A 26,723-nucleotide genomic window follows, 5' to 3' on the forward strand; every position below is an offset into this window, starting at 1 on the left:
CGTAAACTTATTTTTGCATGCAACAACCTTGTTTGTCAAGATTCATGTTATAATGTTTTGAGAGAGGGTTGTAACCACAACTAAAGTAGCCTCTTCGACTGTAGTGGTGTTCATAACCTTGGAGAGGTGAAGTTAAATTAAAAAAAAAAATTCATAATAATTTTTTATCTATTAATGAAAATTTGCAGAAAAGAAACGGTACCTTAAACTCACTCCTGATTTGTAACTGGGTTTATTTTCAAAGCTGTCAGGGTTTCTTCATAAAAGCTTGCATTCATGCAGTTTAAGTCATGCATGCATGCAGTTTCACATTTTGGTTAACTCATTTAAACTAGACAATGTGATAAGTGAGTTTAATTTTAGCAATCTCAGTTTCACGAGATTTTTCTAATTTAACTGTTCATCAAATTGAAATTTCTTTTTGGCCAATTTTTCTGAATAGCCAATTGTTTAGATAAGCCAATTGTTTCGATGAGCCAATTGTTTCGATAAACCGATTGTTATGTATTCATGTATATTCTCCCATAAAGGAAAATAATATGTTCATAAAATGGTATAACAATTGTATATAGTATATTTCAATTGTTATGTATATTTCGCAGTTGGACATAATGGTATAACAAAAGTATATTTGTTTTAGTTTTTCAGGGTTTTTTAGGAATCAAAAACAGGGTTTTAAAGAATAAAAAAAGGTTTATTTACTTGATTGTTATTGCAAATTGCAGAATTAACTTTTTCACTGCACTGCTTAATAGATTCAATTACATTAGCAACAACACTGTATTGAAAATCAGAATCCAAAGTAGACACCAGTACCTAACAATCAATGTAAGTACTGTAAATACTTAACCATTGCTGCAAGTATTGCTCTGGCAAGCTTCTCTATGTTGAAATGATGTTCATCTTGAAATGAACATAGATTTTTCTACCATGAAATGTAACAGTTATTTTAACATAAACCTCATCAACCATTTAAAGATACAGTATCAAGTACAGTAGCGTCCTAAAGTTTAAGGGAAGTCATTTATTTCTCTATAAATTTTAAACGACACATTCAATATTCTTGAAATTTTCACTGAATATAGCTAACATACATCAGAACGCACTTTTTTTTGCGTATTGCGTATTGAGTATATTACTCATATCATACTCAATACGCAACTCAGCGTACGCAATTTCTTTGAGTATAATACTCAATACGCAACTCATAGTATGCATTTTTCTTGAGTAGAATACTCAATACACAACTTATAATACGCATTTTTTTTTGAGTAATTTGTGTGTGTTTTTTTTTAGTGTAAAATATAATTTTGTTCTAAAAGTAATATTGTTTTTTATATAATGAACAAACAGAAACCGAAATGAAAGAGAAAAAAAAAATTATATTTTTCTAAAATGTATTTTCAATTTATAAACAAAAACAAAAGTAATGAAGAAAATTTTCAAACAACTGAAGAATTATTTTCATTCAGCCATTTCATTAAGAATCGTTAAGTTACTTTTAAAAAAGGCACGATTTATTAGTGTTTCATCTGTCATGTTGCCGGCTCTTTTTCGATTAACTACACCACATATGCTAAAAAAATGTTCAACATAAGCGGAGGATGTTGGTATATTAAAAAACATGAGACACAAATTATAAAGATATGGCAATTCTTTTCTTTTCTCAAACCAAAATGCATCATAATGAGTTTTGTTGGTGAAATTATGGTTTCTTAAAATGTTTACAAAGTTATTCCTTTCTTTGTCAGCTAGGTGTCCGATGCTAAGTTCTTTTTTGTTGTACTCTACCTGATCCAATTCTATGCTTTGATAAAACTGATCAAAGGCTTCATCGTCAGGAACACTTTTTTGAGAGAAACTATTATTAGAACCACTTGCTGTCAAATCGTTTTTTTCGTTTTTTTAATTAAATTTAATTGCCAAGTTTACTAATGAACTTAGTCCCAAATTGACTGTGGCTTTTGCAATCGGTCTTTGATACCATAGATAAAGTTTAGAAACATTTAAAACTGCAGCAGCTGCATAAACAGCAGAGTTAAGCTCATGCTCAAATTGTTTTTTTTACAATAGTTATCAGCAATTCGCAAAATTTTTTCTTTTTATCATCTTTTTCAGCCATTTCCTCATATTGCATGATTAATAAATGTAAACTTGGTACCAAGTCACCAATATGTACGCGATTTCTTTGATTCAAAAGCGTAAATCTATATGCTGGGAGCATCAATGATAAATAGAATTCAATCTCTGCTTGAGTAACTGGACATTTAATAGTTTCAAAACAATGTTTTTTATATGCTTTGTAAAAACAAATCAACATTAAAAAGCTTGATGACCAACGAGTTAAATTTTCGTTTCTTAAGCTATTTTCTTTTTGTTGAAAGGTTTGGGCAATTTGAATTGTCTGATGAGTTTTTTTAACAAATGAACAAAGCAATGACAAAATAGTTTTCAATCGTTTGCATGACCTCACAGTATTACGTATAGAAATAATAAATTTGTGGTTTGTGCATGCAAAACGAGGTACTTTTCTGCTGCCGAGTTCAAACTCTAATTGATCTACTATACTATGATCCCCAAATTCATAATTATCTGCATCATCAATTCCAGTAACATCAATCTCAGCATCAATCTCATTAGATAGTTTGCTGAATTTATTATCATTTTGGATTGAATTTATTTCATCAGTAAGCTATTCGTTAATTTCATGTTCAATTTTGTTTTCAGGTGAATCTTTCAGTTCCTGATCATTCTCATCACTGTCGTCATTCTCAAACAATTCTTCCCAAAATTCTTCTTCAATCCAGTTGCCGTTTTCCAATTCATAATTGAGCATTTGTGGAAAACTCAAAGAAAAGCTTTACCACCATCACTCACATAACTGTCAAGTTTAGATTTATCGAAATCATATTGATTTAATATTTCTTCTGAAACCAATATAATATTTTCAGCATTATGTGGGCCACTCATTCGTTGAAGACCAAGAACTATTAGCTTCTTACTGAAATCAGCAAAGGTAACCTGGCAACATAAGGCAAAAAAATCAGCAAGCTGGCGGCTATCCCAGATATCACTTATTAATGTAATAGTTTTGGCTTTTCTTTTCAACTACCATAGGAACTATATTATAGACATAAGACTTCTTGCATGGTAAATGAATTTTATGACGCTCTAAAAGTCTTTTTAGATGAATGTTACCTAGCTCTTGTGTTGCCATATTGGATGACATTACATATTTAGTTAGATCCATAATATTGTCATCTAACAACGAGTCATCATCATTATCAAGACTTGTATCATCATAAGCCTTTTTCCAAGCCATAAAATCGTCTTTGCCGTTACATTGTGTGGAATTAAAATGCTTAAAAATTTACCACTTTTACCTAGTGGTTTATGTAATACCTTATAGCAATAAATGCAGGTAAAATGTAATTTTTCTTTCTTTCCGGGCTTAAAATCGATTTCGGTTCGGCAATGAAAAAAGTTTAAAACCGAACTGTAAGTTTTTTCAGTGTCACCAAATTTTAAAATTTTACGCGGAAATTTATTGTTTTTCAAGTTATGTTTAATTTCATTAATCTCTTTAACATATCGTTTAATACTTATATTTGTTAATAAAGCATTGCTTATGCTTTCGCTGCATGATGGTTGACTATTTTCAATCGACAATACGGCTAAGGCACTTTAGTTTATATAAGATTAAAGATTAAAATGATTTATTTTATTTATCTAACTTATTTACTATAGATAAAAAGATAAATACTTGCATCTTATATACATCTATAGCCTCATAAAGGTGACAAAAAATTATAAAAAAAGTCATTTTTTCAAAGACTAACGCTAGAAGTTTATCAACTTACAAAACAAAGCAACTCAAAGTTTATCAACTTGTAAAACAGCAAATTGTAAATTGTTATTTGAAGCAAGCTCATAAAAGTCATTAAAAGCAATGCTGCTTACTCCCTTGAGGCTTCAAGACGTGATTTTCGACACGCAAACCTTAATAATTTATTTTAAAAAACAAATTATAATGGTTAAATTATAATTTAGTGTTTTTGTTATTTATAAAAAAATATATACTTTAACAACTAATTTATATTTTACACTCAAAAAAATTGCGTATTTTTACGCAAAATACTCAAAAAATATGCGTATTATGAGTTGTGTATTGAGTATTCTACTCAATAAAAATGCGTACTATGAGTTGCATATTGAGTATTATACTCAAAGAAGTTGCGTACGTTGAGTATTGAGTATGATATGAGTAGCATACTCAATACGCAATACGCAAAAAAAGTGCGTTCTGATGTATGATAGCTAATAATATTATTAATCTGAAAAGAAAAACATTTTTTCAAATTAAGATTTAATTATGTAATATAAAAAAGATAATGGGTTTTCTGCAGTTCAAAAGTTTACCGACACTGGTAGTTTTATTAACAGGGGCCTTTATTTATGTTTTGTGCAATATTTTAATTTATTATTCTTTTTTAATTCAAAATTGAAAAAGAAAATGAAATTAGTTCTACTTTATAAAAATTAATCTTAAAATCAGTCCAATCAAAAATGTCTTATTGTCAAATTGCAAATGAGTTTAATGTCTCCAAGACTGCAGTAGACAACTTTTTCAACGATATAAAGCTAAAATATTATTAACAAAAAAAGGAAAGATTGCTCGTAAGAATATCAAAAGAAATCCAAGAAAATGCCAAAATGTTGAAGTTTTATTAAATTAAGTACTCTGTGTTGACCACCGAACATTGTCTTCGTAAAGCTTCCTTGTTTGACAGAAGACCAGTGAAGAAACCACTTGTTTCTGTGAAGAACTAGGAAGCTTGAGTTAAGTTCACAAAAAACAACAACAACACTTACATTGGATATCAAATCAGTGGGAAAAAGATCTTTGAAATGATGAATCTAAGTTCATGCTATTTAGATTGGATGGAATTAAGTATTTTCAATGTCCTGTAGGTGAGAGATTCAATCCTTAGTACCAACTTCCAACTGTTAAGCATGGTGTTGAAAATATTATGGTTTTGAATTCGCTTCAGTTGTGATTGTATTGGCCCTATTCTTTGTTTTAAAGGAATTATGGATCAGCACGTGTATAAGGAGGTCTTCAATTAGAAAATGCTTCATCATATTATGGTAAATACCACAAGGATATTTAACAAGACACTAATCCGACACACCCATTGGCAGAAGAAAAAAATTACTCTGACAAGCTCCAGAAAAACCCTTTGGTGGGAGTAATTTTGACACTTTCTCGATCTTAAAACTAAATCATCCATCACCGTCCATGGAAGAAATTTCATTTTTAAATTTTTGCTTTATAAAAAACAGCAAATGACAGCATTAAAAGTTTTTGGCATTTTTACAGCAGCAATAACCTTAAATTTTTAAATTGTAAATATATAATCTGGTTAGAGAAACTAATTAGAATCTAAAACTGCAAATAATTTCATTTTTACTAAATCTGAGAATGAGCAATTGTTAATGATTTAAATTGCTCTTTTGTTACGTTAACTTTAGATATTCGTATAAAAATTTGCGATCATTAATTGAATATTGTATGTAACTTCCATGCTGTTAGTTAACCAAGATTAAAAAATGATTTTTAATTTTGAATCTATATAATTTTTACCAAATCCAGGAAATAGTAATTATCATTTTTAAATTTATGCTGTTACTCAAATTTTGAACTGTGTACTTAAAAAATCTACATTTCAATATTGTTATAGAGAAAAAGAATAATTTCTTCAGTTTCTAAACCTAAATTGAAGCAAAAGAAAGCCAAATCAAGCCAAATCACACAATGACTGCAGAAAAACCGTCTGTTTTATCTGCATGAGAAAGAGCTCAAGGTATTGTGTTATTTTTTCCTTTTTCTTTAATACTTTGATTTGTTTATAAAAAATTTATTTCTTCATTTGAATATTTAACATAAAATTCTTTTGATATACATTATCTGAATAGCTTTATGTAATGTTTTCAGAGTTCTCGCAAAATCTATGATGGGTGATGTATTAAGCGTACTTTCATCAAGTCTTGATTTTGCTGACAACAGAGTGCCTCTTGGAATGTGTGATACTTGCCGAATCACCATAGGAAAGAAGAAGAATGGAGCAGAAGTCAATTTACCACCTCTTTTTGACTTCACATCTATCAAAGTTCAACCTTCAACATGAGACAACAACTGTAACTGCCTAATCTGCCTAATCTGCTCAGCTTGGCTAAATGATCTACATATCAAACCACAGCCTTTTCATGGTGGACCGTTTGCTGGCAATGAATGCAGGAAAATGCTGAAGAATGTGGATCTTTTTTAGAGAATGGCAGAACAAGATTGCGCATTTGACATCATTAATATAATTGACACACTGCGAAAATTTGATTCTGGATGGTTTGGAAACAAATTGGAACCTGACTATGTAGAAAGAATTGACGATTTCACACTGCATACTTGTCTCTAACAAGAGGAAGCATCACTCCAAAGGTTCATTCAGTATTTTTCCACGTGAAAGAGTTCATTGAAAAACAAAGGGAACCACTAGGAAAATACAGTGAGCAGGCATTAGAGGCTTTGCACCACAACTTTAAATTACACTGGAGTAGATACAAAAGGCCAATTGATCACCCTGAGTATGGGAAGTGGCTGCAAACCTGTCTGGTTGACTACAATAGCAAAAGCTTGTAAGGAAGAGAAAAGTATGAATACTAGAAAATAGTGCACATTTTCTAATATAATGCATAATAATATATGGTAATACTTCAATGAGAAAAACTGCTTTTATTACTCTTGGATAACTTGTTGAGTAAAAGCTGTTGTACTCAACCATAGCTTAAGGATCATTGATGAAACTATCAAAGATGCAATTTTCCAATCAATCATTGATAGCAACTATCGAATATCTTTTGTTTTAGAAAAAAATAGTATTTAAAAACTTGATTTGTTATAAAATCTTTTGCATTTTTTTGTTAAACAGTTTCCTTTTGTGTTTTTTATGCCAATCTAGAATAAAGAATATTTATAATACCGTAAAAATGCCAAAAAATATTGAATGCTGTCATTTTCAATTTTTTAAAAGTAAGCAAAATTTTAAACGCACTTTTCTTCTGCGGACGGTGATAGATCATTTCAGTTTTTATAGTTTTGAGATCAGGGAAGTGTCAAAATTGCTCCCACCAAAGGGGTTTTTCTAGAGCTTGTCTGAGTAATTTTTTTCTCCTGCCGATGGGTGTGCCGAAGCAGACTGCAGTCTCTGTTAAGAATTTATTTGCCAGCAAAAAAATTTGTGTACTTGAGTGGCGATCTCAAAGTTCTGATCTTAATCCAATTAAGCATTTATGGGAACACCTCAATTGTCAATTAAAAGGTGAAAAACCAACAAATAAGAATGATTTTTTTATCTACTTGTTTTTTATTTTAATTCACCTCCCAGAGCCGAAAAGGCCGCTACAGTCTAGGAGGCTACTTTAGTTGTGGTTAAAAGTTTACAGTTTTAACTGTGCAACTTTAAAACACGAATAAAGCTTCTGCGCCAAGAAACAAGTTTATTTGCTTTAATTGAATCAGAATGGTTGAAAATTTCATTAGATGTTATAGTCAAGCTAGTAAACTCAATGTTGTGTTGTTGCCAGGCTGTTATTGGCTCTAAAGATTAATTTAAAAAAAGTATTGACCTTTTGAAATTAAATCTAATTTTTTAAAAACCGTACATATTAATTTTGAATAATAAAACTACAAGTGTCCTTTTGAACCACTAAGAAACTGTTATCTTTTTTTAGTTACATAAATAAATTTTAATTTGAAAAAGTATTTTTATTTTCAGAAAAATAATATCATTAGCTATAGTCAATGAAACTTTCAGGAATATTGAATGTGTTGTTCAAAATTTATAGAAAACTGTCCTTAAACTTTAAGATACTACTGTATATTTGCTCTTGAGGTTAATTTTTCTGAGTATTGTACACTAGATAGTTAAAAATTATTTTTTTAAATTGTTTTATGATGCTCAAGATGCCACATACTAAAAGGCTAGAACAATTATATCTGGTGAGTACAAATGATCTTCAAAAGTGGTATTTCTCATTAAAAATAATTCTTCCATAAAAACTTTTTAAGTCATTTTATTGTAGTTTAAAAAATGTACTTAAAACCTATAAAAAACACACTGCTTCAGATAAAATAAAAAATTTGTCTATTATTATTATTCAGTTTTGTGAAAGTATTAAAATTTGGGAATCATATGAACTGCTGTATATGTTAAAATGCTGTATAAGTTAAATTTAATTTAAAGAAAAATCTTTAAAAGTATGAATATATAAAATTAGTCACTGTTATAATGTAGAATAGAATAAAAGGAGAATGAAATAAATTTTTTTTTAAAGTCTTTAGTTCATAAAAATATATTTATAGTAATATTGTAATAACAATAAATGTTGTTACAGTATTATTATTTTTCATACATTATTTTGTATATTATTATATTTTCATGAAATAAAGGCTTTTTATTTCATTCTACTTTATCACATGAAAAATATTGATGTGCGTCCAATATATTATAAAAACTAAAAGGTTAGATAATTAAAATGTTTCTCACTGTGACACTCTAGTTCTTTGAATAAAATCTTTTGATTGTAAGACAATTTATAAAATCTGTAATGTCATCAGTATATTTGTGTCTAAGACTTGGTTTCAGTTTCAACATTTATTACAATGTCACTGAATTCTAAGTTATTGGCTATATTTAAACAAGAGATGCCACAAGTATTCTGCAACTATTCTGTATTCGGTATATGCGGCACTAAATTTTACTATTCAGTATTCAGCCGAATATTGCAAACTATGTACAAAGAGATAGCTCGTTTTGCTATAATAATTGCTCCATTAATTAGTATGTTGAACTCCAGGGTGTTTTGTATTAACTGGTGATCTGGTAATTTAAGTTCCTCACAAATGCATTTCAGCTTTTCTTGTGTCATATCAAAGTGGTGAAAATAGGTAATGATTCGTCTTGCAGCAGCTATCATATGTATTATATCTGACTGTGAATTATGTGATGCTTCAAAAGCTTGTTGTAATGAATGAATAAAACACTCAGCAGAATCATATTCCGCACCTCATACACCTTTTATCATATTAGCCCCACTGTCATGAACAAGTAAATGTATCTTGCTATGTGAAATGTTTCATCTTTCTGCTATATTATTGAGTTTTTTTTTACAGTATTGATACCAGATCTAAACCAGAAACAGCTTTATTGCCAAGACAGCATGATCAAGAATAAAGTTTAGAGATATCCAATGTCCAATAAAACTTAAAAAACTAATTGTTGTACTAATTTGTCCACATGCAACATGTTACAGTTACTGCTATTGGTCATTATGTCACATGTCACATGCAACATGTTACAATTACTGCTGTCGCTTGTGAAATTCTGGTTTCGATTTTGGAGCTAATTTTATTATATATATCAGTGATAATTTTTTCAGTCATGTAAGAGCGACAAGATATTTTGTATTACAGTACTGCCTTTTCCATAGGCTTGTTGAAGATGACTTGTTCAACAAGTGATAACAGTTAATTGCCTAATGCAATCATTTCTCTGATTAAATGATATTCTATTTATTTCGGGTCATTAAAATCCCATTTTATCCCAATTTTTTCTGGCACCACTTTTGCTTCTGAGGTAGATCCTATTTATACTTTAATGTTAAACTTCACGTTTAAGTTAAAGCTCCTTGCAAAAAAAAAAAAATAACAAGAAATAAGAATAAAAACAAGTCGTTAAAACAACCATGCCTACTTAAATACATGACCAGACTTGTTGCTTACAACTTAAATACATGACCGGAGTTGTTGCTTACAACTTAAATACATGACCGGACTTGTTGCTTACAAATCTGACACTTAGTAGGCTAGTTTTTATTCAAGTTCTTTATTTGCTTAAAGTGGTTTTCAAAAGAACTATAGTTATTGGAATAAAAAAAACATTTTATATTTTTATATTATTTTTTTGTTATATAAAATGCTAAAAAATGTTGTGTAGTTGCTTGCAAAAGCAGTTACAAAAAGAAAAAAAATGACAATACTGAAGAAGGTTTTATAACTAAAACAGTATTTAATTTTCCCTCAGACATAGATTTATGCTCTCTGTGGATCAAGTTTATAAACAGAATTAATTGGAAATCATCTTCAATCAATTGGAAATTCTCTGGAATATGTTATAATTATTTCGAAGAAAAATTTATTAAATGAGGCAAATGAAATACAGTAGGCTTTACAAAGAATGCTATTCCAACAATTCATACAAATAAAGATTGTTTTTTAAAAGCCATCTTTACTTCCTACTTCTGCAACTTTAAGAAAGATTCCTACAAAAAGACCTGATTCTCATTCATTGCTAGATGAAACAGTGGTTTTCAAAAAACTAGAAGGTTTGTTCAATCAATAAATTACCAGAACAAGTTTGTCCTCAAAACTTTTTACTTATAAAAATATATGTTGGAGTTGTTTATTATCGTATTATCATTGAAAATGTAACATCAACTAACAATGAAAGCATTGATGTTGATATCAAAAAAAAAATATTTTAAGCGAACTTTATAGTTTTATGTCTTATGAATCGCATGACAGGCTTGGACAGGGTTGGCATGCGATTGGACTCTGCAACTGACCACGCTAATAATTTTTTTTCTTTACAAATTGACCATGGCTGTTTTAATGTTTTAACAATTTAAATGCAATAAAATAATATTACGTTATGAATAACAATTAACCATTGATCTTTTTTTGTGTAAATTAAATATGTAAATTTTTTTAGTAGGCATGTATTTTTTATGATAAATTTAAACATTTAAAATTATTTTTGCATGGGTCATTCCATATGAAATCATCCAGACCATGACACCCTTAGGTCTCAGAATTCATTTATTTTTACCTCATTTGCAGTCCATATTAAAAAAATAATAACTGCGAAAGTTTTAGTTAAAAATACAAATGGGTTCCAGAGATATCGTCATATATATAATATATATAAATAATGCTGACTCAGCATTTTAGTGATTAACTGAAGTGACTACAAAGCAACTTTGACATATAGTATCTTTATAATAGCTTCAGAAAATTTCCTAAAATTTTGTACCATAATAGATTTTTACTTGTGGAATCTAAAAATAGCACCCTCAAGACTCAATTGTCTCAGGAAATGCCTCGTTTATCCAATTTTGTTCAAAAATCTTGACTTATAAATTCATGATTTTCGGAGGTAAATGAAGACTGTGGCCCAAAATCCCAAGTAAAAAGTTTAATTGTATATCATTATTTTATCTTAGGTTTACTGAAAAAAATTAGATTCATTAATTGTCTCTCTAATACTTGATCAAAATTTGCGTTTAAAAATTTTCTTTTTAGAAAAATTTAAATTTTGTAACGAAAGCAATTGAAATGTTTTTTAAAACATTTATTTGAATAAAACATCAATTAATGTAATTTATTGACGAGTTTAGGACATTTATAGTCATGGGCTGAGGGAAGGCCAGGGGGCTTCATACAAACTTTGCCCCTCCCCCCTCCTCCAATCTACCTGGATTTTTACTTTTTTAATACAAAAATAATATAAAAATAAATCAATATTAAAATTCAATTTAAACCATAATTTTTTTTTAGTTCAAGTTTGAGAAACAATTTATTTTCATTATTTACCTCTTATTTCAAAGTAAGCACTCAAAACTAAGATCTTTTCACGATTTTAAAAATCATAAATTTTAAATTCAAAGATATTGAAATGTTTTTTAAAATATTTTAACAATCAAGTAGAATAATAAATTTAGTAGATTAATACTAATATAGTCTTTGACATAATATGGTGGACAGTGGGATTTATTTAAACCCTCCTCCTTCTTATCCTTCCATCCAAGGATTTGAAAAAAAGAAAGACAAATTCTAAATGCAAAATAGCTAAATAAAATTACAACAAAATTATTTTGAATGTATATAATTTTTTTTTTGTAACCAACTACTTATATTCTCTAAATCTAAATATGTTGTACTTATGACCTAATATTGTTGTGGGTGTAGAAATTAGGCATATAACTTCAGAATTGAGCACCCAACACTTATCATTTCTCATTAGCCAAAAAAAGTTTTTACCTGGTCCATGTGGATGTATGAGTCTGACTTTTATATCAAGTTTACATACATCTTCAGCAATCTCTACCCACAAAATCCATCATAAAAACATGCAATATAATCCATTTTTTTAATGTTTAATAAAATCTCTTTATTATGTTTGCTTTTTAGAATGATATCAAATATTTCAATACATTTATCAATACTTGTTTTTTTATAACTAATAGTGTTTGAAGCAGTTGGAATAAAATGATGATATGTCTTTGTTCCAGGAACTGTTCTTCCACCTAAATATCTTTTATCTAATTGTGCTCATGTTTGGTTGATTTTATCTTCAGAAAATAATTTAAAACAAATTCCTTTTATCTTGGCTTTACAAAAGGAGTACATTAAATTAACATCTAAAATCTGCCCAGCAGTTATTTGTTTTAGGCTTTCTTGACATACTACTCTTTTAACAGTCATTAGCTCATGGTTCATAAACTCCTGCACCAAAAACTTTTTAATGCTTCAATACCAGGTATTGGTTACATTGATGCAACATACATTCTGCATTTTAGGCGAACAAAAAATCAATGCCATGAAATCTTTATAACTTTTATTCCACATAATAGCATCAATAAAAAATTTTGTGTTTTGGTGATGTATGCATACACATACATTATGAGTACCTGATGCATTAGTTGTAATGCACCATTTAGGTTTAAGAGTACAAAATTTCAACAAACTGACTTTGACGTAGGGTAGTCTTTTTTAAATGTGACATGTAATTCATTAAGATTGAGTTTTTTTTATTTCATGCATTAAAATGTATAGATCATGGTCATTGTTAATGTTGTTGTTTGAAATAGGGCTTTTTATTTCTGTTGTTAAATAAGTTTCTTTAATATTATATACTAATGAGACAATTTTTGCAACTCTATCAATAGTGTTCTCAAACTTTTGTTTTGCTGCAGGCAATTTGCTGTGTTTTGAAAGTCTTTTTAATTTGACTGGTGAAATTCCAATTCTATAGCAGTATCTAACTTTTTTTTTTTTCTTACTTTTTGATTGCCATTCCTCCTGTGAATTTAAGTCTTCATCTGTTTCTACTGCTTTTTTTGTAACATTTTCTGCAGAATTTCTAACCTGGGGTTACATATACATTATTTTGTTGCAAAATTTTTATCAAGTCTAGGGAAATCTTTATATTACCTAAGAAACAAATTTAGTTTTTAGTTTTTAAAATAACTGAAAATATAAAATTTTTTATAAATGCTAAAATGTTTTTATTTTAATTTACATATCAATTCTGTTTTAATTAATGCTAGATGACCTTTTATAGCAATTTTTTTACTTTCCTTGTGTGTTCCAAAAGGATTGCAACACTTTGTAATTTTTCTCTCAAAATATTTTCCGTAGAACTGCTCATGATAGCAACATATAATTCTTATTGAACAATATTTTTCTTTTAAATTTGCTCGCCATATTATTTCTTCTTGTTTTTCACAAGATAGATCTTTGAATTGAACAAAACCTTGTTTGCTAGAAAATCCAGTTTTGTGGCAATAAATGTTAAAACTCTTTCCAATGTCACATTTCTCCATATTAAATATGTCTATTATTTATAATATTACCTGCCAAAAAATATAAAAACAATAAAACTCGCAATCATTCTTTAAGAAAATACAAACAAGTAAAGTACAACCTTTAATAAAAAAAAATTTTTTTGCTTGTTTTTGATATAATAAGAGATAAACATTGATCAATTTAAGTTGAAATAATGAAAAAAAATTGTTTCTCAAACTTTAAAAAAAGAAATTAAGCTTTTAAATTAAATTTTAATATTTATTTGTTATTATATTATTTTATGCATTTAAAAAAATAAAATCCAGGTAGATTAGAGGAAGGGGGAGAGGCAGAGTTTATTAGAGGCCCCCTGGCCCTCCCTTGGCAGACGATTATAAATGCCCTAAACTCGTCAATAAATTACACTATTTGATGTTTTATTCAAATAAATGTTTTAAAAAACATTTCAATTACTTTCGTTACAAAATTTAAATTTTTCTAAAAAGACGAAATTTTTAAATGCAAATTTTGATCAAGTATTAGAGAGACAATTGATGAATCTAATTTTTTTGAGTAAATCTAAGATAAAGTTTGGGCCACAGTCTTCATTTTACCTCCAAAAATTATGAATTTACAAGTCAATAATTTTGAATAAAATTGGATAAATTTCCTGAGACAATCGAGTCTTGAGGTTGCTATTGTTGGATTCCACAACTAAAAATCTATAATGGTACAAAATTTTAGGAAATTTTCCGAAGCTATTATGAAGATACTATATGTCAAAGTTGCTTTGTAGTCACTTTAGATAATCACTAAAATGCTGAGTCAGCATTATTTTAAATGATGATATCTCTGGAACCCATGTGTATTTTTAACTAAAACTTTCGCAGTTATTATTTTTTTAATATGGACTGCATGTGAGGTAAAAATGAACAAATTCTGAGACATAAGGGTGTCGAAAATGTTTTTTTTGGATGATTTCATATGGAATTGCCCCCATGTCTTTTAAAAATCTTTCGTAAGATTACATTTTTAAAATACTTTAAATATGAATAAGTTTAATTAAAATCTTCCTGTTGCAATGGAATGATTTAATTTCTTTATTTTTTTTTTGTTTCTATTTTTACAAAAAATTGTTTAAAAGCTTTTTTTTTTAAACTTGACTTACTAATGCAATGATTAAAAATTACTATTTTAAAAAGACTACGTTATTATTAAAAAAAAATGTTAATACAATTTTAAAATATTAAATTTATTTCATTTCAATAATTTAGTTTCACATTTTTAATAAACAATGATTTCAATAAAATTTTTTAATTTATTAAACAATCGATAAAACATTTCAAAAGATTTAAAGTAATTTATTTCAACCGCAATTAAAAACATAAAAAGTAAATTTCGCCTCAATTTTTGGTTTTTGAGTTTTGTTTTAAAGTTTATATCATTTCTTTTTCGTGAGGAATTGTTTTCTTTTTCAGTTTTTTTAATTTTTTCATAGTTTTCAAACTTAAAAAGACTAAGCTAAAAAAAACAAGGATTTTTTGATTTTTTTTGTTGACTTGTTTTGATGATTTAAACATTTCAGAAATGTGCTGAAAAAAAAAACGCTCAGCTAAACTGTTTAGCTTAGCGTTTCATTTTTTAGCACATTTCTGAAATATTTAAATCATCAAAACATCTAAACAGTTGTGATCAAGTCAACAAAAAAAAATCATTTGCATGGTCAGCAATAGTTTTCGATCTCACACCATTCCTGTTCAAGCCTGCATGGCAGAGAATTATATAGTAATAAACTTACTCGGTTTGCTTTGATTTTGCAATATACCTCAAGGCAAGTTGTTGCCTACAACTTGTTACTAGATGAATCTGCTTTTCCTTCATTTTCATATTTAAAAGCATCAACTCAAGGTGAAGTCAAACCAATTAAAAGATTAAAATATTTATTAAAGGAAGAAAAAATTCAGATTCAGTTTTGTTAATTGATGAAATGTACTTGCAAAAAGTGTTTAATATTATGGTTGTAAATTTGTTGGAAAAGATGAGAATGGAGAATTTTATTCAGGAGTTGCAGTTTTTATGTTGGTTGGTAATAAATATTCTATACCTTTTGTTGTTAAAGCATGTCCTGAAACAAATATTTTGAATGGCTTAAACAGAAGAATGTCTAAAAATCTTTTTTATGCTAATTTTAAAATTTGTGCTATCATCACAGACAACCATTCAACCAATACCCTTGCATTTAGAAAACTCATAAAAAGGTACAATTCTACAGAAAACTTTTTTTTATTATAGACAAATTAAAATTTACACATTATTTGATAGTGTCATACTTTAAAAAACATCAGGAATAATTTATTACATTCAAAGAGGTTTGTTTTTCCAACATTCAATTTTGATAAATTTGAGGATCATTAATGTTGAAGCTGACGATATTTGTTGGCAGTTATTTCACTAAGTTAATGAAAAAGATAACTTACTGCCTGCTAATTTAAAGAAAGCCTACAAACTTACTTCAATTGGTTTACAGGAAAAAATAAATAAAGTTTTAAGCTTGCTTTGCAAATTTACCATGAGTCAACATATTCTGTCATTAAAAGTTATTTTCAAAAAGAAATAAGTGCTGTTAATTTCCTTTATTTAATAAATACTTGGTAGACAATTTCAAATTCAAAGAATCATCCCTTGGAATTAAGGTCAGCATTTGGCAATCCCAACCTAACTGCCAACCTAAAAGTGTTTGAGGTCTGCACAAAATTGCTGACCTCGTTTCTATGTTTTATGGTAACCCCTTCATGTAAAATTTTTTTTGCTGACCCGATGTGGACCTCTAACATTTTAAGGTTGGCGATTTATTGCTGACTTCATTCTTCCTAATTTCAAGGGTTGAAGAATGCATATAATACTAATAATAAAATAGGAAATGCTGTTGTTGCAAATGATCAAAAACCTGAATTTTTAAATGCTCTTGCTCAATATGTAAGTGAATGATATAATACAAATTTACAGGGATGTCACAAATCATCACTTTCAGCTCAGACATCACATGCACTAATTGTCGCATTAAAAGGAACTGCATCTTTAGTTAAAGATTTACTATCAGAAGGATATGGTTACATTTTAACCAGCAGATTTCAAACTGATCCTCTTGAAAAACATTTTAGAAACTTAGGCAGATAAGTGATAGAAGGTTTCTGGTTAGTTTGCGTGAAGTTGAAAGTTGTGAAAACATAATCAGCCTTAAATCTCTACTTAAAGAAGCTCTGGTATTGAATACATGGTTAAATAATGAAATTTTTTAACCATGTTTAAATAATTAATGATGTTTCACATCATTATTAAACCATGGTTATAATAAATAATGAAGTTAATAATGATGTGAAAGAACTAGAAACAGCTTTAATTACAAAATAAAATAGAAGAAATTTGATTTATGTGAAAGTATTTTGATTTATGTGAAAGTTTAAAGGAAGTTGTTATTCATATTGCTGGGTATATAACAAAAAAAAAATTAAATCCAAATTTAAATGTTCTTTTTGTCAAGATCTTCTTCAAACTAAAAAAATTTCTTCACTTTATATGGAAATACTCTCAAGGGTAGGGTGAACTGAACCTAGTGAAAACGTGGTAGAATATGTTTGCTCTTTATTTTGCATATTAGACATCACTAAAAAATTGTTATTAACTAAATATTCCAACAAATTGAAAAGGTCAGCTCTAGTTGCGCTTAAACTGTTCAAAAATAACATTTGTTTTATGTGTTCTGACCATTTAGAAACAGGAAGACAGTATGTTCACACAACTGTTATTAATATATTTTATAATAATGAACAATCAATTCAAAATGGAAATATTCGAAAAGATGAAGAAGCCTTTAAAAATTGACACAACAAAAAATAAACTTAATTTATTATCTTTATTTTTGCTATAGATGCGCTTTAGTTTAGATTCTGTATATTTAGTTTTTATTTTGATTTGCTTATCTATATCTGTCATCTATTTCTAAAACTAATTTATGGTGGACGTTTTGCTTTTGTATTTTTTATTAAAACTATTTTATATTTTGGTAAGTTATATTTTTCCATAGCTGTATTTTTTTTGCTTAGGTATTTTTCTTAAGTTATATATTTTGTTGAAATATATTTGCTTGCTTTAATATCTGGATAATATTAGTTCAATAAATAATAATTAAATAGTAAAAACTGTTTTTTGAACTTGTAACAAAATTAAATACAACAATCCACAAATAACACAACCAACATGCAAATGAAACAAATACACCTGTGACGTAGTTACTTACATAATTCACTGATGCAGGGTGGAACTAGTTTTCCACAAAACCTACTAAAAGCCACCAAATATTCAGCTGCTGAATATTTGGCACTTCAGTCAAAAGTCTAAATGAATATACGGTATTCAGTAAAATCTTTATTCGTGACATCTTTAATTAAAACTGATTATTTCATACTCTTGAATATTTCTTACTGATAAACTTGTTTGTGTTGTTATATGTGATTTTGCTGCTCTTGTTGCAATTTGACTTAAATTAATGTTATGAAATATTGTTGGAGGTACATTGATCATTTCTTACCATTAATCATCATCAAATTTTTAGGCCATGTTACCTACCACACTATATTCTGAATCAGAGGTGTTATCTCTTGGAATTGCAGTTATTCATCAAAAAAGTTAGGTAAATGATAAAGGATACATAGTTTTTATTCTTTTTGTCATAGTTAAGCATAAGGTGACAATACTTTGTAGGCATAGTGCATACAATAATTTAAAATTTTTTTTTCAAGCAATTCATTTTTAAATTTCAACTAAAAAATCATTCTCTAGTCTTTCTGCCTGATTGCACAATTGGTTTTTAAATTGTAAACTGATTAATGCATTGTTTGGCATAAATGCACGAACACCTCCTAAATGATACTTTCTATTGTTACTGAAGATATGTAAGAATCTCTGTTTATATCTGGTGCTTCTTTAAATCAAGTTTTTGTAATACAAATAACATCTGGTTTATAAACTTCAATTTGTGATCAATCTTGCTATTCAACAATGTCACATGTACCAAAGCATCAGTTCTTTGACATGTTCATGTGACATCAACGATGTCACATGTACCAAAGCATCAGTTCCTTGTTTATACTTAAATAACAATTCTTGAAATTTACTGATTCAATATCCTAATCAGCAACCTAAGGTTGTGAACCCCAACTCTTTTGACTGTTTTTGTTTGTTTTAAAGTTTATGATTTAAATTTTCTTCTTTTTGTGATTAATTACTATTTTTTTATTTTTACTATAATTTATAATTTCCCAAAAGTAAAAAATTTAAGTCAATATTGTGGTTATTTTGTTTCACTCTTGTTTTGATTTATATCATTCAGATTCAGTCAAATCAGGATTTTTAAATACATTTATAAGTTCAGATCCGTTGGATTTATCATTCTTGATTAATCATGAACTTTTTAAAAAAGAATTTCATTCCAGTTTATCAGTTAAAATAATAATATGAGGAGATTTTCATTTTTGACTTTATCATGATAATATTTTGAATTTTTGAGATTTAGGTTTTGCATGATTGACAGATGATTGACCTTACTAGCTCAGTTATCTGACACTGCTATACTTAATTATTTTGACTTGCTGACACAGTTGGACTTGATTTAAAATTAGAATTTTCTAAATCAAGAACTTTTTTAGTCAAGTTTGTATTAAGTTGTTAAAGTTTTTCTTTTTTGAAAACTTTAGTTATTGCTTCTTGCTCACACTCTTGTAAGTGTTCAAATCGCCTTGTAGCAAATAAAACATTTGGGTAACTTATATTTAACTTTTCCTTTAAAATTTTTTTCGCAAAGATGAAGAGTTAAAAATTGTGATTGTACTGTTTTGAGTTTTTCTGACAGTTAATGCAAAATGCAGGTATTGATTCTCAATAGAAGAGCTACCACCCTGCAGTGGATTTCCTCTTTTCCGTAAAAAATATATTATTATTAGTTTTTAAAATCTTACTACACTGGGACAATAATTAGGTTTGAATTATAACATATAGCTTTTAATTAAATATATGTGTGTTTTCTTGGCAAATTAATAAAAAAGTCTCAAAAAAAATATTTTTGCTGTTTATGAGCTGATTTGGATATAAAAGTAATTTATATAAAAAAAAATTAGGAAAATTTAGACCTAAATTTAAAATGACTCCATATGGAATCAGTGCCAAGTAACAGTAAAACCCATCATAAAGAAATCAAATACTTTTAAAAATTTAATCTTTTATTTTTTAAAGTGAAAGTCTCAAGAACAATTTCGATCAGCAACTAAACATAAATAAACTTTACATTTTTCACACCGAACCCTAACAGAAGCTTTAGAGAAACGACGATGTTGTTTCGTTTCTGAAGACAATAGCCAATGGTCTACTTGATCGTATCTTGATTCATCATAAGGTGTTGCAAGTCAACACCACCCATTCTCTGATTGTAAGATTTTACAATATGAGGACGAGGGACATCTGTTCGATCCATTTTTGTTTTGTTCCATCTTTTAATCAAACTCATTGCCTCAATACAAATATAATTTGAAATTAATTGCACTGTGCTATTGTCTACCCACTATAATAATGCCAGAGTTATTATCAAAATAGTAATCGTATGCACTAATCTTTTTTGATAACTTTGTTTGACATAACTAGACATCCAGCTTTACAATTTCCCTTAATAGTTCCTGCAGCAAGAGTTCCATTTTGTTTTTAATTATATCATCAGATCTCTTGTGGTAAACTAGTTATTAAAAAATAACTTATAATTCTTATGTTTTGGTAAGTGTTAACATAGTTTCGCTACTACTTGTGCACTCTTCTGTAGATGACTATACTTTTCATCTATGGCTTCATTTTTTTCTGAATATATATACAAATCATACATAAATCCAGAGGCCTCAGCACAAACTAAGTTTTTAAATCCCCATTTTTAGGGGTTTTTTGGATTATATGTCTAATCTTTGTATTTCGAGTTTTTGATGGAATAATATGTTCGTCTATTGAGTGTGATTCTTCAGGTTCAACTTTCAAACATTGTATGCATACGGCATTTACTACCGGCTTAATCTTGAATAACTTGTTATTGTGTTGGCAAAGATATTATTATCCACAAAATGCAAGTAACACTTGAGTAGTTAAAATCTTTTTAGTGTCATAATATCAGCAATAGGGGCTATATGTTGGAAGTACAATAATACCCATTATTATATGCATTCCAATAATTTTTTGAATTTCATCAGATGTTGTGATAATACTTTTGTCAGTACATTTGACGCTGTATAAATTAGTATTTTCAACAATCAAATCAATTAATGAGTTTTGAAAAAAAATAACTGAAATAATATAAAGGTGTTGCATCCATATCAGGTGGATCAGAAAACTTTCCATTGAATAGGTGTGGAGTGTCTTTTTTTTTCCACTGATATTAAAAGTCAGGTAACGCTTGGTTATCCAGAATAATAGATAAGGATTTATCTTCATTAGATTCTTCATCATCAGTACTACATTGATTGACTGGACTTATATAGGGATCATCTATTATTTCATCATCATCGTCATCACTTTATTCAGACAGATCCGAAATATTCCCACTGGTTAAAAATTCTTGAAGAATTTGCTCTTTTTATTCATGATGTTTAAAAATAAATGTTTGCATAAATTTGCGAATCACTGCAAAATGACTTCTTTATTTGGCAATAACTTCATATGGAGTCATGGATATTTTACATGATATAGAGAAATAGTTAAAGTAAAGCAATAAGTTTTTTGATAACTAACAATATAATATCTAAATTTACACAATGTAGTCCTTCATACTTCAGTCCTTGTATACTTCAAAGCCGTGTATAACATTACAAATTCAATAGTTATATCTTGTGAGTAAAATCAAAATTATTATAGATACAATTAGTTACTTACCAAGTTGTTTAAAAACATCAAAAATGCGCCAAACTTCTTTATTTTCTAATTTGTATAAGAGTAGTATATGCATGAAAGTAGTTTATATGTGTTATCTTATATGGAACATAAAAAAAATTCTTATTAAAAATCAATGACGCCATTTGGCATCAAGGCCAAGTAAAGGGTTATCTTGTATACATGTTTTTTAATTATATATGTGTAGTCTTTAAATATATGAACATAAATATGGGTCTAAGATGTTTAGTTTTATAGAGGTATTTAAAAAAAAGAAGATTTTTTCAACAATTTTTATAAAATTTACTAACTGTAATGCTATTTGTCCCAACCAAAACTTTTTAGTTTAAGTGTGTTTGTTTTTGTGTGTTTATGTGTGTTTGCTTGTTATTGTGTGTTTATGTCTGTTTGCTTGTTTTTGTGTGTTTATGTGTGTTTGCTTGTTTTTGTGTGTTTATGTGTGTTTGCTTGTTTTTGTGTGTTTAAGTGTGTTTGCTTGTTTTTGTGTGTTTATGTGTGTTTGCTTGTTTTTTGTGTTGATGTGTGTTAGCTTATTTTGATTTACCAACAATTAGTATGATATCATGATTTTTTGTATAGCTTTTAACTAACTTTAAAATGTATATGCTCATATACAACTATATGATTTTAAGGAGATGCTTCAACAGATTCACCATATATTGCAATTTTTCATACAAAAATTTCTCCTGTTCTTCAACTAATACCATGGTAAGTTATCAATTTCTTGTGTAAAAAAAAAAAGTTTTTTTTTTTTGTTACTATATACACTTTTTTTGTTATTTATATACTACTATATTAGAAGAAAGCAAAGAAAGTTTTCTTTGTGTTTTGTAAATGTGATTTATAAATGTATTCTGTTTTATGAAATCCTTTAAATAATTATAATAATAATAATAAAAATTTAAAGTTAAAACTAAATATAAGTTGCTGTAATTAATTTTAAATTTAGATAAAAAAAAGTCTTGAGTATATATTTTATTTATATAAATACTAAATATAATGAATATTTAGTTTTTAAATTCTAGAGTATTGCTAATATGATTGACTTCAATAGATAATATCAATAAATAGAACAAATTCTATAAAACGAAGTCTCTTTAAGCCTAGTTACCTAACAAATAGAAGTAAATGAGAAGTCTCTTTGAGTGCAGTTACCTAATAAATAAAAGACAGTGTGTAAGATTAAATTCAACTAAGTTAAGAATGAAATAAAATATTGTCAACCAACTTTATAAGTAAAAGTTATTTTATTTTTATTTTGGTAAAAAAAGTTTCTTTGACAACTACTAATAAGGTATCATTTTGTTTATTCTAAGAATTAACCTGTTTTAAAATAAAATTTGCTGATAAATTTACATCACTGACATGAGCTTATTACAAAACAATAATTGCAATGCACTGAAATAGTTCTTTTGCAAGTAAATATATCAATGTCATTTATTAATTTACGTGAAAAAGTATGGATGGCTCGTGGTTTGATGGCTGTGGATGAAGGTAGGAGTACTAAAAAAAAATGGTAAGTAAGTTATGCGACAACGTTAAGGACATTTTAGTAAATATTTCATTATTTATAAGTGATATTGGTTTTAGTTTGACTAGACTTGAAATACTGTATGTTTTAAATAGCTACTTAGTTCAGATCAAATGTGTTTTGATGGCGGCGAACATCTTACTTGCTATTACTCATTTATCAGATGTCATTTTGATAAGCTATCGCTCAGCTTGTCAAATAATATCCCATCAAACTGTGCAATGTCGACTCAGCCAGACACTATTGATTGATAGTATTTACTAAAATTATATGTTTGTCTATAAATATATTTTTAGTAAAATGTTTTTTAATAAAAAAAGGCGCAAATTTTAAAAGGTAAATTTAAATTTGTTTGAAATGTTTGCAAACCCTTTTTTATAAACTGTGTATATTTTAATGACTTATTTTATAATTTTTCAAATTATTTAATCAAAAGGTTTGCACAAGTTTCTGATATGTACAATATGCATAGATTCGCAACCATTCTATACTTTTTTGTTTCGATGAATCTGGCCTTCAATGTGATCATGACAAATTGAAGGAAGTGTGTCAAAAAAGTTTAAAAGGGCCTAAAAACTTTTTACAAATTACAATTTACAAACTACTATTTTACAATTTACCATCTACTATCTAATTATTTGAATGATGTCTAAATGACTTCTAACTCAAGACGGGCTAAACAGTACTACTTATGGTGTCACGCAATTTTGCTGGACGATCGGGCTATCCTTTGCTAGACGTTTTGAAAAGGCATTTGTTCTTCATTGCCGCAAGCTTGAAAGTTTCAAAATCTTTTTCTTAGGCGACTATGTCTCACATGTAACGCTGGAACTAAATCACTTAGCAGAAGAAGAGAGTATTATTTTTAAGCTACCAACTCCTACATTTCACGTGCTACAGCCACTTGATGTAGGCTTTTCAGGACAGTGAAAAGTAAATGGTGCAGAATCCTAAATAATTTTCATTCAAGAAGGTTTCAGAGATCTCAAAAAACCTAGCTAGCCTGAATTAAACAGCTTATTGACTAAAGCTTTCTCATCGACAATGTGCGTTCTGGCTTCAAAACAAAGATATTTTATGTTGTGTCAGGAAAAGACAACTAATAATAAATTAGCTATCAGATTAAATTTTGTGCCAAGTACTCAAGCCTTACCAACACCGCCTATAGCAATCACCGCAATTACAGAAATTCCTTCAAGTATATAAAAGCATAGAACTTCAAGTATACAAACTTTTTTTTTTTTAACATCTACACTTCCAACAAGGCTGCAAGGAAAAAAACTAGACAAATAAGAATTTTTGGAGCACTTAGGAACAGTCACAGTAAAAAGATGAGACTCAGTTGAATGACGAGTAACACGAAGCAGAAGTGAGATCCTTTTCAAGCTCATATGTCCCCTCCAAGCAATCAGAGAGTATTGGCTTCTTACCAAGACAAGAATAAATAGTATCAGCGAACAATGCCACCTTAGATGTAAAAATTTCTGGAAGATCGTTAATGTAAATTTAAAAAAGTATAAGGAAAATGATAGAACCTTGAGGAACCCAGTGAGGTTAACAGAAAATGAAGAAGAGTGCTGTCCATCGAGGATAACATTTATACTAAGATTGGTAAGGAAGGTTTCGATAATTTTAAAGATGTTACCTAATACACCGTAAGAAGAGAGCTTATGGAGAAGACCAGCATGCTAAACTTTACTAAAGGCTTTAGAAATGTTGAGAGAGATAGCCTTAATCTCTCCACGTCTATCTAATGCACGATAAAACCTATCAGTTATTATCGTTAACAAATCAGCAGTAGAACACGAAGATCGAAATCCATGTTAATGATCAGAAAGTAAGTTATTAGATTTACGATGAGAGATTAAGTGTTTGTTAATTAAAGACACAAAAACCTTGCTTATGATAGAAGAAGACTAATGGGACGGTAGACGGGTCAGATCACTCTCCAGAATTTTTAAAAAACAGATGTCGCTTTCTAGCAGACTGGAAAAAAGACTCTGATAAACACTTGTTAAATAGTTTTGAAAGAATAGACGACAGCTATGAAGAGTGAGAAAGTTCAATGTAATAAAATAGTTGACTAATTATAATAATAATAATAATAATAATAAAAATGCTATTTATATTTAAAGAAAACCTTTTTTATATATGCTCCTTGTTGTTTTCTTTGACCTCCAAAAACTTTTCTTTTTTTTTAGAGCCCGGGTCGACGCCCTCCTTAGCTACTAATATTAACTGATATTATATCATCGTTTTACAATAAATTAACATTTAAAAATTAGTTTTTATTATTTGCGACGTTAAGTTTGTGATGCTTATAATTTATATAGCAACCGAACTTATTAGACGATATTGAAATTTCGGTCAAAGTATATGTTCTTATTTGAAATTAAATATCGATCAGTAGTTTTTATTTTTCATGTCTTTATTTTTACAATATCAATTATCGATATAATTGTCTTTATATTTTAGAGGAAAAAATATAAATTTTTCGTTTATGCGTGATAAATAAATGTTTAAACTTAAATGACCGAACTTAAGCACAATATATATAGTATGTTAAAAACGGTATATTTAGTACGTGTGTATGTATAAGTATGTGTATATTATAGCGGATTTGTTAACGGTGAAGTTGAAGAAACCCCACTTATGTTTGATTTTGTTCGAGGATACGATAAAGGTGCTCTGCTCTCTGTGGTATGATTTTAGTTCAATTTAAGGATGAACTTTATTTAAAATAAGTTTTAGGAATTATTATTATTTAAATATTTTTTAAATATTAAAGATATGTATAATAACAAAATAATTTATTTATTTTTAATTGTGCTTAACTTTCAGTATTTTTTTGTTTGTTATAGTATTGGTCTAGCGAAACACTTTCATTAATACCTTTTTTTTATAATTCAACGCTTACCTTGTCACCAGCCATTCACTTTCATGCAAGAGAAGAGCCTAGTAATCAATTGACGGATAATAATGCTAATACTACTATTTTCCCAAGATCAGATATGTCGCTATACAGTGTAAACGATGACACTACATTTTGAACTTAATAAAAAATAAATCTTAGAATTGCTTTTGATTTATAATTAAGAAATATTTTTACATTAATTTTTTGTTTATTTTGAAACAGGCAGACCGAAGACGATAGTAATGAAACTGTTGAGTTACAATTGTATATATAAGTATATAGTATTGTAGTTGTATTTTACCTTTGTTCAAAGATTTTTCACGTTTTGAAAAGGTAAAAATAAAAAATGGATCAATAAAGAGTACTTGTTGGAAACTGCACTTTTCAAAAAAACTGTTGGAAACTTTTTTAAAATGTTTAAATTTTTATGTTATAGATAAAGAATTTAATCCTTATGAAAAAAAGTCTTTATCCAATCTTTAGTTAATGAAGTCTTTAGTTAATGAAAAAATAATAAAAAACATGAGCCCTTATTACAGTTGTGCAGATATATACAATGCATTTTCTATTTCTCACTTAAATATTACGAGCTTTTGAAAAAATTTAAAGAATTTAAAGAT

The 26,723-nt window shown here is 28.1% G+C and overlaps 1 protein-coding gene across 1 annotated transcript in view; it reads left to right on the forward strand.

Moving 5' to 3' along the window:
- Positions 1–26,303, forward strand: part of LOC101234878 (aladin) — a 68,737-nt gene extending 42,434 nt beyond the window's left edge. Inside the window, exons 15-17 of the mRNA XM_065809832.1 lie at positions 22,291–22,366; positions 25,805–25,889; positions 26,051–26,303. Coding sequence (XP_065665904.1) covers positions 22,291–22,366; positions 25,805–25,889; positions 26,051–26,239 — 350 coding nt within the window. The 3' untranslated portion in view covers positions 26,240–26,303. The remainder of the gene's footprint in view (positions 1–22,290; positions 22,367–25,804; positions 25,890–26,050) is intronic.
- The last annotated feature ends 420 nt before the right edge of the window (positions 26,304–26,723 follow it).

The sequence above is a fragment of the Hydra vulgaris genome, chromosome 11 (genome assembly GCF_038396675.1).
Source record: "Hydra vulgaris chromosome 11, alternate assembly HydraT2T_AEP".
Classification (NCBI taxonomy): Eukaryota; Metazoa; Cnidaria; class Hydrozoa; order Anthoathecata; family Hydridae; genus Hydra; species Hydra vulgaris.